General features: G+C 33.0%; 1 protein-coding gene across 1 annotated transcript in view; it reads left to right on the top strand.

The window, feature by feature from the left end:
* Positions 1 to 20942, top strand: part of LOC106477554 (late secretory pathway protein AVL9 homolog) — a 78481-nt gene that overhangs the window by 29637 nt on the left and 27902 nt on the right. Inside the window, exons 7-8 of the mRNA XM_013938105.2 lie at positions 426 to 495; positions 3266 to 4170. Of these exons, the coding sequence (XP_013793559.1) occupies positions 426 to 495; positions 3266 to 4170 (975 nt within the window). The remainder of the gene's footprint in view (positions 1 to 425; positions 496 to 3265; positions 4171 to 20942) is intronic.

The raw sequence follows: 20942 nt of genomic DNA, 5'->3' as shown, positions 1-20942 counted from the left end.
ATATATATATATATATATATATATATATATATATATATAAACCTAGTGATATGATGTACATGCATTATGAATTACATAACGTAAGTCACATAACTAACACTTTAGGGGATTGCAGTAATGAAAGATTGTCCCCATTTTTTGTTGATTTTTATAATATGTAATATGTTTTTTTGCTCAGTGTCATATCGTGCGTATTTGGGACACATAATTCTAATGACACAAATGTGCATATTTATTCATCATTTAATTGTAGTTTAATGCCATCATTTTAATCTTTGTTTTAAAAAATATGAAATTGTTTCAGTGGCTTTGGAAGTCCAGAACTAGACTGTGTCTCAGTCTTTATCTGTCTGTTTTATTTAAACCATTAGCACTGAAAAAGAAAATCTAATAGCAATAAATGACTATTTTTGCTTTAATTATAGGTTCTCTTTTATAATACTGGAGTGAAAGACCTTTGTTCTGTTGTGCTGACATTATGCTCCTTGTTCCCAGGTAATGTGAATCCATTTGTTTTCAACATTTACTCTTTGTTTGTATAGTTATGAGGTTGAATTTTCAATGCTACATTTGGATGTCTGGTCCAATATAAAGCAACTGCCACATACAAACTATATAGTAAGTTACACACATAGTCAACCTGGCAATAACATAGTAAATGCCCCATGCACTTATAGATGATAATCTCTTTCATCTTGCAAAGTTACTCTATTATCCTTTTGACCTGATCTCACACAATGTAAATGTCATACGTTTATAGCAATTTATTAAAGAAAAGTATTCATCATGTTAATATATGGCAGATCAAAATGATCAAGTAAAGATAAAAATGTCTGGTCAGATATAGTCTTTAGTTTTTAATCTCCTGATCATGCATAACAGCTTAAAAATAAATATGCAAAAAAATACATAAGCAGGGAATCAAATGAAAAATAAACAAAAAACAGACAGTGGAGAAAAAAGTGCATGCATACTAAATGAAAAATTAAGAAAAAATTGAAATTAAAACAACAAATGTAAAAAGTACATTGGAAGTGGAAATACAACAAAATATAAGTTAGTTTCTAAAATAAAAGCTTTCTGGTTCCTCAAACAGAAACTATGCCAAATTAAATTATTGGTCACCAGTATTATATATTGAAGATGTGACTGCCAAAATAAGTTTGTAAGGAACAAAGATAAAAATTATTTTTCCCACTACAATATATGTTATGAACGTGTATTAGTAGATTAATTAGCACCAGTGCTTACATGTGAATATGAATTTTAATTATTATTGAACCTATTAATTTCTGTTATGTATAATGTAATTTAAATCATGAAACAGTAATCATCTGAAATATTTGTGTATCTATTGTTACACACTATAGGACATTTCATTGTTAATATTATTATTCAGCACTTTGGAATCTTCTGTTATTAATACAGTTTATTTGTTATGCATGAAAATTCTTCTATTGAAGGTTAAGATTGTGAAATAAAAACAGCAAAAACTTTGAAAAAGTTTAATATACCTCTTTTTAAAAAATAACTTTTGTTTTCAAATTATTAGTATTTACAATAAAGCATTTTCTCATTACTGGTACTTCCTGTCATATGCCATTTACACTTTCTTTAATTTATTAAAAGTTCAGAAGAGACTTGCTTTTGTCTTGTTGACAAAGAACTTGCCCCATTTATTGTTCACTGGTTTGTTAGTATCAAGCCAGTTGTCCATTTTTTCTATCATAACAAGACACTAATATCATCTGAAAATGATAAAACAGAAGCTAAAACAAGGAAATCTGTAATCAGCAGACTGAATAAATAGACAAAACATTATAACCCGTGTTATATATGCTGTAAAACAGTTTCATGGCAGTAGTGGAAAATGCAAGCAACTTAACTAATGTCAGAACAGAATTTGCATTTTTAAGAAATACGAGTATAAATTACAAGTAAAATTGGTATTTTTTCTGTTCTGCAAGTTTTTCATGTTAACTTGGAAACAAATTATGTGCCATGTAGGTGACAGTGCTTACTCGTAAAATAAGTTGATCCATTTCAGTGTATGAAGAGCAAAAGATTGTTTAAAGAAAAGGAAATTAGGGATTACATATTTTTCCTCTTTGGTACTCCTAATTATCAATGTTAAACAGTTGACAGAATCTGCTTCAGCAGTGAAAATCAGTACAAAAGCAATTGGATAAATACTATTGATGAAAGAAGTATTTAGTAGTATAGTTAACATTTTGAGCAACCACCCCTCATCAGAACTAACAGTAGGCTATTGGAGGTTCAAACTTTAACTTTACTGATAAATACAGCATTCAGCAGTAATATTTTGCCAATTTGATTTTTATTACTAGTTTTTTATTAATGGCATCTGGAGAATACATTATTGTATATTCACATAAATTCAATTACACAAAATACATCACTCTATAAACAGATTTGGGTGTCGCCTGTTGATAATTGTGGCTGGAATACAAATCTGCAAGTTCATGGTTTTCATCCTTTTCTGTAAAAAAACTGCACTTTCAAGCCATCCAGAAGAATTATATAAAATAAAGTTTTCATAAAAAACTCAATATTTAATAATAGTAGCAAGACTACTAACTTTAGTCATTAAACTTATTATTCTACAGAAATTAAAAAAACAAAACGTAATGTAATTATGATTAAGTGTTCTAAGTAGAACTTCATGTACTATAAGACAGTATCTAACAAAACCACGAGGTTTTTTTAGCTTTTCCTCCACACTTTCTTTAATAAAGGGCCAGTTAGAATGCAAAATTAAAGCATAAGAATTTAAGAAATATTTAGAAAGATCAAGATATTAAAAGATTCATATCGTGTTATGATTTTGAATATCAAAGGAAATTAAATAACAATTACTTTATTTCTAGACTATAGAATTGTAAATAATTTATTTAGTTTTAATCAGGTGGATATATCATAATAAATTTGACCTGAAAATAAGTCGGATATACAAGATCGATCTTCAGTCAGTTCAAAGAAGCAAATGACAATTGTTCTTTTTTCTTAATCAGATATACTTTCTTTCTCACAAAGCTTACATGTACATCTTCAAAAAAACTGACATGAGCAAAAAATGCTTCGAAGTATTATTCCTTTTATTCTTTTTAAAATAGTTATAATACATTGATGTATAATTTTTCTAGATCTAGATAAGTTACAAGGATATAGCTTACTTTTTTCAAAATATTTTGTAAAGTATTTTTTCTTGTTTTATAGAGCATTTGTTTTTACTGTTTTTACTAAGGAATGATTGAAAAAGGATTGGAGGAATCAGCCAGTGTAAGTTTGAGAAGACTGTCACCAGACCTACGAACTATTCAGGAAGGAGATTATTTGGAAGTTCACTATGAAGAAAGTGAAACTGAGCCAGTGTCAGTTCATGATTTAGGTTTCTGTAAAAACATAGCTGAAGAAGTAGAAAACCAAAAGAATGTTGTAAAAGCTAAATCAGTAGAAAGAGAATCATCTAGCTTACATCTTGTATCACCAGATTATAGTAATGCTACAAAGTTATCTTCTAAGAAGGAAATTTTGGAAACTCATGAAAAGCAAAAATTTTCTGATGATCATAACTTAACATCACATCTTGTTGAGTCCCAAAATGTAGAAGTAAAAATAGAACCCAAATTCAAAGAGTGTAATATTAAAGCTATTCCTAAAGATTTAGACAACATAGATGAAACTTGCAACTCAAAAAATGAAGAACAAGTGGGAGACTACAGCATTATTCAGTCAAAAGTGCAGCAAACTCTGGGAGTTCACAAAAGTAATGTTACTGTAAATGAAGAAGAAAATGGAAACCTTCTGAGAGAAATAGAAGAAGCATTGGCATCCATGTCAGTAACTCATTCCACAAACAGTAGATTTTCTTCTCATGAATCAGGACATGAAGGCTATAAAGTTCCATTTTCATTATGTGGTTCTGAAGGGGATAGTAACGATAAAACATATGGAAATGAAAAAACTGTGATTTCCAGTTCTTTGTCTTACTCTCAAGATGTTCCAAAAGAGGATTATATGTCTGTAAACAATGAAAATAGCCTGCTTGATGAAGAATTGAAGAAAAATGTGTACAAGTCAATGTCATTAACATCAGTTTTAAGCTTGGAACTAGATTCCTGTGGGCTCCCATTGGAGATATTCAAAAAGGTAGGTTTAATACAAGTGTTTTTGCAGGCCTCATAAAGTTTTTATTCATTTAGAAGTATGGTTACTAAAACTATATATATACATTTTACCATGGGAAGTGAACTTAAGTTGTCATTACCTAATGTTAATTATGTTTACATGTACCTTACAGGATGTTATGTTTATTAATTTACTTGTATCATTATCGCAAATAACAAAACAAAATATTCCTCAGACTAAACATTTTTATTAAACATTTATCAAAAAAATTTGCAAGCTTAGAAGCAATTCCTCAACCAGTTGAAAATTTAGTTATTTGTGTTTTAGTACCCTGTAATAAGAGAGATGCTTAGAAATGTAGTTGAAATTTGTTAACCATCTTTTTTTCTTGCATAGTTTTTCTATTTACTAATACCTTAGTTTAGTAAAACATGAGGTTGATCTCTCAGTATCAAAATAATGTTTAACTGAACAGAATGCAGGTTTTGAAACCAAAAATACTATATGGTTTTAACACAGGATGAAATTGTTGTGATGGCTATAATGAAAGTAAGTTCCTGAAAGTAGCTGATTCCATTTTGTTGCAAGATAAATTTAAGTTCTGGATGTGCTTGTGGGACATTGTTGATATATTTATCTAATAAGAAAATCTGTTTGTACTGTTAGTGCTTTGTTATCAAGGAAACTAGGTTTTTTAATTGTTTCAGTTATTGGTATCTTAACTCTTGGTCAGTGAGGTTGAAAATATTTTTTCCAGTGGTAAAACATCTAATTATAATTATGTTTTGTAATAAGAATAAGTTGATTGCAAAACCAGTATTAAATATTATTGATGTTAAGTGGATATAAAGAAATAGAAAGTTAGTGGTGGCTGTTTGGCAAAAAACTAGTGGGTTCTTGTTTAGTCAGTGAGGGGCAATGGAATTATTTTGCCATTTGATAATCCAGACATGATTATAAATATTACGAGCAGCTGTAAACGACTGTAAAATTATTAAAAACATCTAGCTGCAAGCACTCTATTTATGAAAGAACTCGCACTGCGATACTCAACTGAAAAGCCTTTTCCAGATCCAAAATCTGTTTTGAGATAGTTTTTATTTTTTGGTAGAGCTGGACAATTAATCGTATCTGCTAGTTGATGAATCAAAAAGCTCATTAATCGGTTGCATTTGATTACTGTATTAGTACATGCCCTTATATCCCTCCCCTCGTAAAAGAAAATTTTTTAAATTATCTGATTTGATGATAAATTATTTTATTTGGTAAACATAATAATAAAAAACTCATGTTTACAAATATTGCAACACGATAAAATCACATTATATTTATTAAAAAGAAAAAAATTATGTTTAAACAAAGAACCAAATATCAACAAAATACTTTTACAAAGCCTTAAGCAACCACCATTCATGTAATTTTTTTTATCATACTGTATATATATATTTTTCTGTGTTCTGTTTGTATTAATGATAAAATTTTCAAACGTTGGTTACTCTGTTAAACTTGTAATAGTTTTCTTTTTGCCCATTCAACCTACTTCTTAACTGTACAAGCTTTTCTTTTGTCAAGTTATCTGGTGCCTTCTAGATCAAGAAAATCTTTGTAGCTTTCAAATAGATATAATTTAACACACAAATACTTTCACAATTCACATCAAAAGAAACAGAAAAGAATGTTTACAGAAACAATAAAAAACTTTTAAATTTATAATGAGTATATATACAATTAGTCTAATTCTTGCTCTATCTAATCATATTTGAAATTTATAGCTGTTTTCAAAGATGTGTTTCATCAGTTCATGATCAAATTATTATGGAATCATAAGGTGGCAACAAAGGCCTTTACAAAAACTAAGGAAAATGCTGGAAAATCAAGAAGTGGATACATTTCTGAAAGGGTAATAGGTTATTTTTGGGATGCATAGAAAAATCCTAAAACAATTGACAACTTCAAGTGGGGTTGTTTGTTTACAGGCAAACATCTGTAGCTGTTTAGAAATTAATATATATAAACTTTTTTCTTCATAAATTACAAAGATAAATGTTCTAAAGTAACAAAATGTAAATTTAAAGTGTTTTTGAGTTAAAATTGTTAAAATATGGTTAGGATTAACATATAAAAGTGACCTTAAAATTTGTGTCTGAAAAAATTTTATCAAGTGGCAAAAAAACATGAAAAAGCCAGATTAAGCTCTGTCTTCAGACTTTTGACAGTTATGATTTTATCTTACTAAGTGATGTTTCATTTTTACAATTGTAAGATATCAGTTAACTTTGTTAAAGTTAGCTATGTAACGCTGTAACCAAATTTTTAGTATTTGTTATGTGAAAGAAAACTTCATGAAAATAAAATTGTTACGACACACCGATATACAGCATGAATTTTTGGGTTACTGTTTCAGGCATGAAGGCTAATCATACCTCATATCTAGCGTCACTCAACAACTGGGGGGAGGGGTCACTCTTAGTTGAGGATGTCCATGATCTGATCTGATTCGTAGTGAGATGAAGACATATATTTAGTTTGGGGGGCTCTGAGGCTGTTTTTGCTGATGATCCTGGACATTTTGGAGAGAATTTAGATTTGCTTTTTCTGGCACCATCCTTTACTAGGTTGGCTTTTCATGAGGCCAGTTTGGATCAGTCACCTCTGGCTCCTTTTCTTCACTTTGTCAATCGGGTATGTAATGTTTTGGGTTTTTCCCCAGTTGCCTTTGAACCTATTCCTTCCTTGATGGCAGAAAGGTCTGAGGGTGAATACTTAGATCTTCCTACATCACCCGATATTGCTGTTTATGCAGAGAGGTTTACCACTCATATATGTGAAGAAGTAGTTTGCCTCATCTGCCATGTTCGTCAGAACAACCTTCATTCTATAGACCTGTGCACACCATTATATGGACAACTGGTTACTCCTGGCACCATCTCATCAGTTGGTGGAATGTCACACCAAGATTCTCCTTTCAGAAGCCACCAAGGCAGGCTTTATTATCACAGCCAAGAAATATATTCTCATTCCAACTCAATATATCATCCATCTGGGAGTCTTTTACAACAAGTATCTAAGTCAGGCTCAGCCGACTCCCATTCGTCTCCATGCTATGGAACAGGCAGTCAGACTCTTACTCGTGTCTCCTTCTCCCACTGTGTGGATGGTTCTTTCTCTTTTAGGAATGTGGGCATCACTTGAACCTCTCATTCCTTTGGGATGAGTGCACATGAGATCCCTTCAGTGGTCACTGCATGGCCAGTGGATCATGAACAGCAAGCCACTGGATAACATCTTAGATCTCGTAGTGATTAGAATGGAACAGTACTATGATAGGTGTTCCTCTACTTGTCACGTTGTCAAGAGATCTATCTCTTCACAAGTGCCTCACTTCAGGGATGTGGTGCATATATCAATGGTCAGGAATTCCAGGGCCTATGGACAGATGACAAAACTTCTTTCCACATCAATATTTTAGAGCTTTTTGCTGTCCAGAGGGCAATGTCTCAAGGTCTAGAATTATTGAAAGGAAAAATCATCATGCTTCACTCCAATAATTCCATGGTGGTGTCTTACATTTTCAGTCAAGGGGGTACTCGATCACGGGATCTTTGTTTTCAAACATTGTATCTTCTTTATTGGGCTCCTTCCCACCATATCAGCATACTACTTTGCCATGTTCAAGGGGTGATGAATTTAATAGCAGATAATTTGTGTCAACCCAGCCGGATCTTTCTGACCGAATGAATGCTTAAATTTAATTTTTTGTTGTTGCTGGCCTTTGAATGTCTCCAATCAGAGTTGGTTATGCTCCATGTGCACAGGAATCTTTATCATTCTACTTATGTTCTTCTGTACCCAGATAGGTCCTTCCTACTTAAGACTCTGGCAGCCAGGGAAGGGGATAAATCCTTCTCTCCGATTCATTTCTCTGCTATTTCTTACCCTAATTACTGCTCTGACCCCAATCGCTTGTTATGTCCATTTAGGGCCCTTAAATGTGATGTGACTCGCACTAACTCCTTTAAAGGTGATAGACAATGACTTTTTATTCATTGGGATCCTTCAGTTTCCCATGATTTATCCCCCCATTACCTTGACAAGATGGGTTCAAAAATTGATCCATATTGCTTATTCTGGGCTCTCTTTGAAGGTGAAGAAACTTCTGCGACTCACATCTTCACATCTCATCAGATTCATCACATCTCTGTTCTTAGCTGCCTGATTGAATTGCCTGCTGGAGGGGACATTGTGCAGGCTGATTTGTGGACCTCTCAAAATATGTTTATCTCACATTATTTGCAGGATCTGGCAGTTTTTTCTCTGAGGGTTTTTGACCACTTACTGTGGCTATCTTGACCACATCACCTAGGTTATAAGGAAAGGTGAGTATTTGTATTGCTCTTCTTGTCTCTTGTCAGGGCCCCTTATCTCTTTTTTTTTCACTGGATCCCACTCTGTGGCAACTGTTGCTCAGGCAGGTGTGCTTCATCAAACCAATTCTGCACTTGCAACCACTAACTCAATATGAGTTAGCTAATTGCAACAGGCTTTGTAGAAATGGGGTATTCCATAAGACCACCTAGGAGATCACCAAATGGTATTACCATACTATACTGGACTGCTACTCGGGGACTATTATGAGTTAAGCATAAGGGGATCCTGCCTGTCCCTGCCAATCATTAGATTGAATAAATCATAGTGAGTTTGATTTTGAAAATTTAGGAAACTTGGTTCCTCTATTGCACTGTTTCCAGAGAACTGTTCCTCAGGGCTCCCCAATGCACATTGCCCTCCAGGTGGTTCAAGTGGAACTAGGGAGTCCTTACCACACCCAGTTTCCAGTCACTGGGGTGGTGGACATAGACTTTTCTCCAGAGTGTTAGAGTGAATTTCCTACACTCTTGGAGAAGAGGGTGAAGTGAGGGCCCTCCTTCCCATGTTCCTGGAAGTTTTTTTCCCAATGTTGGTAGGGGAACCACCTGCCTATGTGGGAGACTACTTGTAATACCGGCTCAGGTTTGATGCTCAGCTTTCTAGTTTGGTTGAGTGTGGCTCTTTTTGGTCAATATTGGTTCAGTATATTGTTTATGGAAGAGGTCTGTTGTCTACCCGTAACTCTAAATGCAGAGTCATCCCATCCTGGGTCCTCGGTTGAGCACTTGTTCCATATTCTCCCTATAATTCTGAGGGAAAGTGGAATTTACCTTGCCCACATGGTTGGGGAGTGAGGATGGGTGTTCGTATTTCCAGACTGGATGAGTTCCGTTTCCTCAGGTTGAGTAAGGCATACACGATCCTGTCATTCTAAGCCTGGGGTTTTGCCTTTCAGACTTCTTCAGGTTGAGGAGAAAGTTTGTCCACTTCAGTGTTGCTTACCTTATCATGATTCCGGTGGCACTGAACGCATCACTCTATGGCTACAGGTTGGGATCCACTCGTAAGTATATATATATTTGTGGTCCAATTGCCCTAGCCACCAACATTGGATATAAGGACCATGGCCCTATAATTCCAACCCCGAATAGTAGAACCTCGGCTATCTGATTGGGGCCTGGCCAATAGTGATGATAAATCATGTAAAATTCCACCAACAGTACACAAATTAAATTCCACCCACAGTACACAAATTAAATTCCAGGTGAAGAGCATACCTGTTCTGGTTCTAGTGTGGTTCCCCCACTAGAGTGTCAATCTTCTACTGACACACCCATGATCTCTGCAGATGCTTTCTGTATGGATAATGCCCTCACCAGCCCCTCCACCTTATCAATGTAGGATTCTAGCTGTAGTGTGAGAGGAGGTAAGTATGTTTTGAAAGTTAACATTTTCTTAAACTGAAAATGTATTTCCAATAATACATACCTCCTGTCACACTCTCTTGCCCTTCCTCCCAACTAAGAGCCAGTGTTAGAGACTGAGATTGGGTCAGTCATGAAAAAGTGATAACATTATCTGATTGAGGTGCTTATATAGAGGATGCATTGATGTAGATGGAGTGTCACGAGATAAATATTGCCAAGGACAACTAAGTGGAGTATAAAAGATTGGAGCAAGTAAAAAAAAAAAAACAGACCAATGCTCAGATGGGCAAGCTGTCTTGTGATATATGGCTTGTCAAGGGGGTTTAGTAAGTTTCAAATCCTGTGATTTTAAACATGTGTTCATTGGGAATATAACCTAAAATAATATAAAAATGATACATAACCAAAACTAAATACAAAACTTAAAACTCTTGTAAATGTTAAACCCACAAGTTTAAAAACAAAAAACAAAATTCTACAATAATAAAATACCTTCAGAAAAACACAAAGTCAAAAATATTACATAGTAACCTTGCAAATTAACATTGATAAGCCTTTTCCAGTAGTTTGGTTCTTATTATTATGCATCTTTCAATAAGATTTCTGAGATTAAAACAGTGTTTTCAAGTTAGGTAATGTTACCTCTGAAATACTAAGTCTTTCCTTGTTGAGTTTCTACTCCTGCTGTACAAAAAAAAAAAACATGTGACTCAGAAATGCTGAATGTTTTTTACAAACAGCAGATTATGCATCACCCATAATTTTCTACTCTCACTTTTCATGCAATTTATTGTATTAGTATCAGAAGGATGTATACAAGTTCTTGTTTTCCTGACATTCAGATTTTGTTTTTGACAGTAGTGCCTATAACTTCTGGATTCAGAAGTCACCATTAATTCTAATGTAAATATTTCCAATAATATTGGAACTTCCGTAACTTATTTGGAGGCCTTACCCATGCAGTCTACCTGTGACTGCATTGTTAGTCCATATTGATCAGAGTATTCAGACTGTTAATTCTAAATTGTATGCTCTTGTCCCTGGTGGATATCATAATTGTGTGGATGTTTGATTTATGTAACACCTGCCACTTTCTTTCATGATTTTAGGCAAAGTTGATTTTTTGCTCAGACACGTGTACCTTCATTGTCTGCAAAACAGGTTTTTTTGCTGCTATCCCTAATCCTGACAGAGCTTATTTCTTTTTCATCTCATGCATTGTCTGTTGTAATTTTTAAACCAATTTCTTTTATATCTGAAGGTACTAGTGTCATGTTAGATGATGCAGTGTTTAAATCCATATTTCTTTCACCTTTTCCTGATATTCAGGTTGTTTCTGATGCCTTAAGAAACTAGCAAAGTATTAATGTAATACATATTTCACTTCTCTTATTTATTCCAAAGTTCTCGACTCACAGCTTGAATAATGAAAAGGGTCTTTCTTCCACATGGTTGTTTACTATGGCACATCATCAGCCTTCTTTATGTGCTGATTTCTCTTATTTTGAGAATTCCTTCTTCTGCACAGTTATTAGCTATTAGATATTATTGTTCTCTTGATTTTTTTTAGTTAGGATCAAATATCTACTTTTCAGTCTTAATTAATTGATATTGTTTCTATTAATATGTGGTTCTTATGTTTCATTGTTTCATTTTTGTTGTTGCATAGCTTTGATGTTGTCACCTTCTTACAGACTCATTGCTATTTGGTTATCAATCTCATTGATCCATCTTCAGTAAGTGATGCTTTCCAAATTCTGCTCTTGTCTTTCTCCAACTCTTCAACAGATTGCTTAATTTTTCATGTATTTTTTCTTGATTATGGATTGTCTTTTTCTCCTGTGGCTGCAGTAGTTATATTTCTATCTTGTTCCCACTCTTTTAGGATCTCTTTGGAATTTTTCACTTATGTCATCCATGAGAACCTAGACAATATCCTTAATGGGATTTAAGTCTGGTCATAAGATGTCTTGCTTCTCATTCTTTGAACATTTCGGTACTTGTTCACTTTACCACCTTTCCCTAATTACATATTTTTTCTGTTGCTTGCTTCAGGTAGATGATCAGAAATATTTGCCATTGATGTTTCTTTTACTCTTTTCTTTTTAATAGGAAAGCTTTATACTTATATCCTGACACTGTAAAAGAGGATGGGTACCATTTTTCTCCAAGTATGTTATCTACTGTAACTGACATTCAGAAGAACGTTTTCTATTTCCTGTTGAGGATGTATGTTGCTATTAGGCATGAATTTTTCAGAGGGTTAAGCATCAGTTGAATCAGATGAATCCTGCTCTACAGGTCTTGCTCTATCCACATTAATAAATTAGCCTCTGCAATTGATCCAGCTTATCTGTCAAGGTATACTTAAACATCTTGATCTTGAATTTCAGGTTACATCTCACTAAATTTCCCATTTGGCAATATTTTTGACTTTCAGGTGTTGGTACCCTTTTAGGGGATGTCTTACAGGCTGGCATGTGAATAAATCCAATTATTTTTCTTCAAGTTTATGTTTATTACACTGCTGTCTCTTCAGCTTTGGGAATCTGTATTAGTATTCTGCCCAACACCCACTGTTAACCATTTTCAGGATATCCATGATTGTAAAATATTTTGGAAAAGTAATAATAAATAAATAGTCTTTTCTTTGATTAGGAGGTTCTGTATTTATGTGGATTCATTCAGTCAGTACTCTTGAATGTTCTTAACATCTGCATTTGTCCTAGACATAATTCCATTCTCTGTACTGGGGTTTCATGAGAAGGTATTGCTCTTAGAGAGTTTGCAGATGATGCCTTGGTGGGTACCTTTCCTTACTCTGCATACTTGTCTGTGTGTGGCATTAGCGACAATTGAAATGGGATGCCCATTTTTAAAAAATGTCTCAGCTCCAACTATGTTGAGAATCATCTGCATTTTTATTCTTTTTTTTCTCTTATTCTTGATGTTCCCATTGCTCTGACCTAAAGTTGTTGAGTCCCATTCTAGGGACAGCTTGGGCCTTTGTTCAGCTTCTCTCTGAGTACCCTCTACTTTGGCCTGCTTCATGTTTTTTAGCTAAGGAAGAAGAATGGCTACAGCCACTGTAGTATGTCAACTCATAATATTTTACCATGTCGCTTCCTTAATAACTTTCCAACAGGTGCAGGACATAGTATTTCTTATATGCTTATATCACCATCTGTGTTCCCATTGTTTGGTCCACATGTACTATAAATAGAATGGTGTAAAGTCCAAAGATGTAACTTGCTAAGAAGAATGATTTATTTCTGAGTGTCCTTAGATCCAGTTTACTATAAGGTTGCTCCATTCCACTTTTTTTACCTCAAATCCAGTTAAACTTTCCTCTGGTTCAGATTTCTACTCTGATTTTACTTGCTTCATCTTTATTGTAGTTTAGAATATTATTTTCCTGTCCTGTAAATTCTAACTTTATCATTTTTTTGTCATTATTATTCTCTCTTGTTCCCACTTTCTCTTTAAAGTGGATATTGTGGCTTACAGTAGTCTACATGTACGACTACCAAATGTGAATTTTACATTTGTGGAATTGAAATGAATTTCAAATTACCTCTGAAATCCCTCCCCCCTCTGCAATGTGTAAAGAACATTAAGAATTTTTGAGTCAAATGTTTTGTTTACAGCATGAGAAAATGAAACAAGGAAAGGCTATCAATATTTCAGAGGTAAGTGCTTGTTTGAAATCCATTTTAATTCTATAGATGAAAAATTCAAATCGTGTTTCATTATTTTGTTAATTATATATATATATACACATTCATTTCATATTGGGAAATGTAATTATTTTCACAAACATAAATCTAAAATTTTAAAAAGGATATTAAAAATACGAAATTGAAAATGCAGTTATTCATAGAAATTTGTGTCATTTGACTTATGAATCTTTTAAATCCTTCTTTCATAGTTTTTAGGAATGTACACTATTGATGTTGTAATAACAATTTCATCAATGGTATATGACAAACACTAAATTCTTTATATAATCCTCACCCAGAAAAAATACATGTAGTGGTATGAGAGCATGCAACCAGTCATGATGTCTTATTTATATGGTGGAAAAATGCCATTCAGGTATTAATTGTTAACCAACAAACAGTGGGACAGTGGAACATCCTTCTAAAATCTGGTACATTTTGCATATATTATAAGCACTGAGCACAAACATGTTCCTGTGTAAAGACCAGTTAATTTTTTTCCAATCAGTATCCAATGAAAAGTATGATATCAGACCACTCCAAACTATCATTCTATCTGCTTTATTTTCTCATGTTTATGCAACCAGATGTGGGTTTTTGGTACTTATATTGGCAAATGTATTGTTTCATTTTACTCTTTATGCAAAACATTGCCCCATCTTGCCAAAACACCTTTTGGGCTCATCTAGTTTCTCTTATGCTGTCAGTCATTCACAAGACTCCTAATGTCATTCTGGTTCATTTTCTGTCAACTTCAAGGATATCTAAAGCTTGTAAGGTTGGAAATCACATTGCTTAATAACTTGAAATATGCTTCTTTGGATTATTTCTGTGTGTTATGCATTTTAGGGAAAGAACCTCATTGTGCTTGCTAAGAGGCAGCCTTACCACTGTGTTCACAAGGTTCTCATTTGTTTCATAGAAGATTTTACATTGTATTTATAATCAGCAACAGAACCATTTTCACAAAACTTGTTCAGAATATGATCAAATTTGTGTGAGAAGGAGTCACCTTCCCAGAATATCTCAAATTAAATTCAGTCCCAACCTGCTTCTGCCTCAGTTCTTCATTCTCATACAACAAGATCACTTCCATACATTCTTGCAAGGTTAATGATGTGCTAACCAATTATTGTAACGAAAACAAAAAACCAGAAAAACACACATAGTGAAACACAAACATAACTTAGAAAAATAATATTTTTTATATGAGACTTAAAAAATATGGTGCTGGTGCACAAGTTTTGCTTATCTCATGTTATTTGAAAAGTTTGAAAGCTTTTCTTACAAGCTTATTTGGTACCTTGACATGATATTTCGACAGTACTAGAGCAGCTTATAAGGTGGATTTTTTATTGTTTGTACTTTAAACCGATAAATCAAAATGATATTTTTCACTGTTTGATATATTTTTTTCTTTGATTTAATAACAAATGTCTTTATTGTTCATGTTAATTTAAATTAACTAGCAGCAAATAAAATTGATGGTAAAATTTAATCAAGAGAAGCTGTCATTTATTATCACTTATGAAATGTTATTAAAGCCAAACATTGAAATTGAAAATTGATTGTGTGGAGCTCAGAAAGCCATGATAGTGTTGGAAATTGAGCTTACAATCTTTAAAGTCCTGACTAATATTAATTTTTTATTAGTGGCTTTAAAGGAAGTATGAAATTTTGATAAAGTATCAAGTTAACATTAATATAAGTTTTATTTCTATTGTGTAAATTGGTATGTGCAAAGACCTATATTGCTGTGAAGAGAAAATAAGTGTAAATATTTTATTTGGCTTTTACTTAAGTGGAAAAAGAATAGGTTATCAAACAATATCTTGTACCTGTAATTGACATGAGGAGAAGCTGTGCAAAGTTAATACATAATAACATAAAGTTAGATGAAAAAAACTAATGGGTGCTTTAGGTACTTTTGAGGATAAAAGATGGTACCATATTTTCATGTAAATAACCCACTCCCTGGTATACCCCGCATCTGAGGAAAAAAGTGATCTAAGAAACTTTTAGGCACATATTACCCACACTCGTGTATGCCCTGTAAGCCAGTGACACAGACAAATTTTGGAAGACAATAAAAATTAAAGAATCCTTTTACATTACGGATTAGAGGTGATTAATCTGTGGCTATCATTGTTTGGCTCTACAGGAAGTCTTTCAGAAATGGATAAACCATCCAATCAGAACACATCCTCCAGAATACTATAAAGACTGATAATACCATAAACACACTGACCTGAAGATGAAAGATGGAAGACTTTTGAAACATCATCCTATATACTTGTGTTTCTATAACAGTTGGCTGTTGAATTTTATATCATTTTATGAATTCATCCAGATTATTATAAATTGCTATAAACATTACTACCATATGATGTCTGCTGTCAATACTAGGAAGAGAAAATGTAAAAGTTGCATGGCTGAATTGAAAGTGAAAGTTTCTCAGTATTTCGAAAGACACGGCAATAGAAGGGCTGTTCTTGTGTTTGAAGTGGACAAAAACTTTGTACAAGAGTGTCGTAAACAACAGCCAAAATTAAAAGAAATACCAAAAAGGCTTAGTTTATATTACAGAGAGATGTAGGCCATTCAGTATCTGCAAAACTGATATGCCCTCGAGTGTAGCAAATGGCCAAGTAGTGTTTCAAATTAATGAAACGAAACAGACTGTCTCTTAGAGCCAGGACAACCATTGGCCGAGAGCTACATGTGGACTAGGAAGTTAAAGTGGAAAGCTGCTTGAAGTTTGTTGAAAGCAGAAGGCAAATTTGGACATCCATACACCATATTCCCTTGGTAACATGGATGAGGTGCCCATCAGTTGTGCTGCACTGCTGTCAAGGACTGTTGAAACAAACAACTCATCGACTATCAGTGTCATGACTATGGGACATGAGAAAACAAATTTCACCGTTGTATTGTCCTTCCTCACTGATGGGAGCAAAGTCAAGCCGATGGTCATCTCGAAAAAAAAAAACACTGCCCAAAGAGAATTTCCCCACTGGCATTTTTGTGAAGGCAAACAGAAAGAGCTGGAAGAGTGGGCTGAAAACTGCTGGCAGTGCCGACCAGTGGCCTTCTTCACCAAAAAGAAATTACTCCTAGTATTTGACTTTGTGTCAGCCCGTAAGTGCACCTCCGTCAAGAAGAAATTTAAAAAAATTGACACTAAAGTAGCTGTGATCCCTGGAGGGCTCACAAAGAAACTACAGCCTCAACCTCACCATAAACAGTGTTCAAACTGAAGATCCGTGATTAGTGGGAGAAATGGATTACAGATGGCCTGCATAAATATACAGCCTCTGGGAAAATAAAGAAGGCCAGCTATGCCAGAGTTTGCTGTTAGGTCGTAGAAGCATGGAATGCTGAACCATTTTGAATGCTTTTAAGAAAAAGGGGGCTGACTTCTGGAGAAGAGGAGGACGAGAGCAAGGATAATGTGGATATCAATACACCTACACTTGCCGACTCAGAGCTACTTCAGCTGTTTCATAGCAACACAGAAGACAATTTACCTTTAACTTTGACTTAAAAGAAATATTGCCAGGTTGTGGACATATGGTCATATATTTTCATTTGAAAGATGTAATTTAATTTATTTTTGTTGCTATATGTTTTACTGAGAAAATTGTACTTATTTGGGAAGAAACTGTATTGTTTATTATAGTCATTTAATTATTTCATATCAAATTAAATATATGCATGTAATGTGCAAAATAACTGTTATTAAGATATTACAATTAAATGTACAAAAAATAAACTTGTATCTCATTGATATTTTAACTCAGTCCCCTGTGGTTATGTCTCATGGTGAACTCAATCATAGGTTAAAGGTTATGGTGATGCTATGAGACACATTAAAAGTGAAACGTACTTGTCTTGGAATATTTGAGCAATTAAATCACAATTGTAATCTTTTCAAATACTGATAAATACAGAAAAAAGTATTCATATTTGTACTTTGACCAGAGAATAACTTGGATTGCTAACAGACCTACTCATTGGCTATTTGATGAATCGCTGCATGTGTTGAACATTACCCCCACACAAGTATACTCCAACGTTGGCATTTTTGAAAACTAATTAGCCCACGGGTTATTTGCGTGAAAATATGGGAGATGTGTTCCTCACAGTTTTCAAAAATCTTTAATAATATACAAGTTTGTCCTATATTATTATTTTTTTGTTACTATTTTGCAGTAATTTAAAGATATGCACTTATGTTTCAACAATTTTAGTGTTATATATATATATGTGTGTGTGTGTGTATTAACATTGTAATTGTTAAAATAAAAATATATGGTTATTTAATACTTTACTTACATTTAAAGCAATAACATAGAGTTATTTTTTCTTTTTTCTAAATGTACCCCAGTTTTATACAGTTATGTGACATATTTGAATTGAAATTGTAAATTAATTAGTTTATAAACTTCAATGCAATGATGGTAATAAACCATGAGGATGACCCTAACATATATAAGATTACTGGAACTGAAGTCTTGAAACACTTTGGGTTTTATAAACTAAACAATGGTCCTGTGTCAGAATCAAGTATACACATGTTTGATATACAAATATTTAATGCATTTTAAAGGTGCAGTTTTGTTATTTATAAGGTATCAAAAATAAATTTAGCAGAAATACTGTTTATTGAAATTCAAACTGAATGATGCTAATAAGTAGAAATACATTAATTTAGAAACACTAATCACCTTTTCACAGAACTGAGAGCTGTTGCTTCATGCCACTGCCATAAAAGCTGTTAAATGAAACTTACACTTTTACACTTAATAACATATACTTTGCCAGTCTATGATGCAATCCATGTTAAACTTTAGCCCTCCACCAATTGGAGGGCAGCACATCCTCAACACACAGTATTACTTCTTTTGAGCTCATTAACTATAAGAAAAGCATCTTTTATTCAGAGCACTTCTAATGATTCAGATGTGTTTTTCATTAAGCAGGATGGAATTTTTGTTTATAATTTCTAATTAACGTTTGAAATGTTATTTTTCTGTTATTTTCTTGATTTCAAGAAAAAAAGCTCAATTTTTTAACTTTAAGAGCTTCTGCTACAAATTATTATCTTTATTTCCATTAATTTTATTTCTTTTGTTAATCAGATTATGAGATTTTAAGACATGTTATTCTAAGTCTGTAATATTGTTGGTTTCTTTGACAGAGCTACTCATCATTTTTCTTAACCTAGTGTTTGTGTTTCAATACTTAATCACAATTTTTGTCATTAAGAAATTACCAAGACTTAAGTACCATGGATATACCAGACCTATTTAAAAATTGAAAAAAAAAAATCTCCATGAAATCTGTGTCTGTAAGCTCAGGCATTTTGACAGGCCTTGTAACTAACATTTAACTATGAAACTATACATACTATAATACTTAATGTAGTATGTGCATCTTTACAAAATTTAGCAAGCTTTTAATAAACATTACAAGTCTTGTGTAATTTGTATACAAAAAAATACATAGTTTTTGATTGAGTATTTTTATACAAAGCTTTTACTGAGTCAGTCTATGTGGAAAGTAATTTTCATGTTAAGATTAGAATACTTTTTCTCATATTACAGTTTTCATGTTTCATGTATATAACCTCTAGAACCTCTAAATGAGTACCCAAAAATGTTTCAGTAAAATTATTTTTTTGTATTATTTTCTCTAATCAAACACTGTTTATGAGTTCAGTCCATTTGACCGATCTTGTAACCATCACATAGCAAAAAATACAAAATAAATCTAAGTTATGCTATTACGAACAACTGCACACTATTTATTTTTACAGTAAAGCTAACAGACTTTTCATTTAGTTTTGTTTCTGTACAGTTGCATTTAGACCCTTTCAGAGTACAGCAATACTTTTTTGTTATGTGGAACTGCTTTGTGTAAACAAAGGACTCAGTTACTTGTACATGTCAAATTCAACAATCATGCTTACAACATGCATGTGTTATCAGGAGTAGTTTGTTTATTTAATTTCATTTAAGTTTCTAATTTCTTTATGACAAAAAAGATACACATAAAAACAAGAAGTTTAGTATTTACATCTGAAATCTTGTATTTCTCAAGCTTTTTGATATTTATGATAGAAGTCTACTTCAAAAACCAGACTCCATCTTAGTAATGATAGGGTTGTCTCAGAAATTTTCTAAAATCAAATATGCAATTTATAATATGAAATATTGCCACAACAGAAGTTGTTTACTTCTTGTTCCAACAATGCTTATCTAAAGTCTCAGCTTGTGAATAAATAAGCTCTTTATTATTTAGAGAATCTGTTCAATTAGAGCTATTGGAATGAACAACAATATCACTTCTCTTAGAGCATATTCAAGTATGCTTGACATATTGAGAGATCTTGGATAAACATGTTCTTTAATTCGTGTTAACAGTTTTTTTTAGTAGAACCAATATAGCCTTGCTGATAGAAAGGACAAGCAGTCTTATAAACTACAAATAATGATTTTAAAATCAGAATCTGGTTTTTTATTGCCACACATATAAAATTGAATATCCTAAAACAGATGTAATTTATCTGGCTTCCTAACTAAACTAGAAGTTGGTTAAATAATTTCCATACCTGGTCAAGCAGAGTTCCAACACTGGCAAACTGTGAAAATCATGGCAATTTGTTCAGAACAGGTTATAGCAATGGCTCTAGGTTTTGTTGCATTCAGTAAATTGGGATATTCTCTTTCCATTGGTTAGGAATAATTCAATAGCAAATGTCATTTTTAGAAAGACAGGATGTGCTAGGAAATGTGTGGAATGTGGATTTTACTTTATTGCATATATCTCAGTAAAGCAAGAAGCTTAGAGGTTATAACTTTACATTTTAGGTTAGGAATATCTAATGTACAAGTGTAATTTCTCAAAACTTAAGTCATATAGGGGTTGAAATAAAAAATCTGAAATGTACATTTTGGAATGAAGTGTCGTGACACTGAGAAGTGAAGATTGAGAATTTCTTTAAATATTTCCTTTTGAAAGTAAGAAATTAAAACTTGTATAATGCTCAAATTCAATAATAAACTACATTTTGCTGTCAAATTTGTTGACATACATTCATAAGGAAGTTTAATTATGTTTTGAATGTAACTCTGTAAAAACATGACCAGGTGGTTAGGGCACTACTCGCAATCTGCGGGTCGCGGGTTTGAATCCCTGTCCCACCAAACATGCTCGCCCTTTCAGCCGTAGGGGTGTTATAATGTGACGGTGAATCCCACTATTCGTTGGTAAAAGA

This window comes from Limulus polyphemus, unplaced genomic scaffold (assembly GCF_000517525.1).
Source record: "Limulus polyphemus unplaced genomic scaffold, Limulus_polyphemus-2.1.2 Scaffold167, whole genome shotgun sequence".
Lineage (NCBI taxonomy): Eukaryota > Metazoa > Arthropoda > Merostomata > Xiphosura > Limulidae > Limulus > Limulus polyphemus.
Note: the sequence above shows the minus strand (reverse complement) of the source record. Positions and strands in the feature narration are given on the sequence as shown.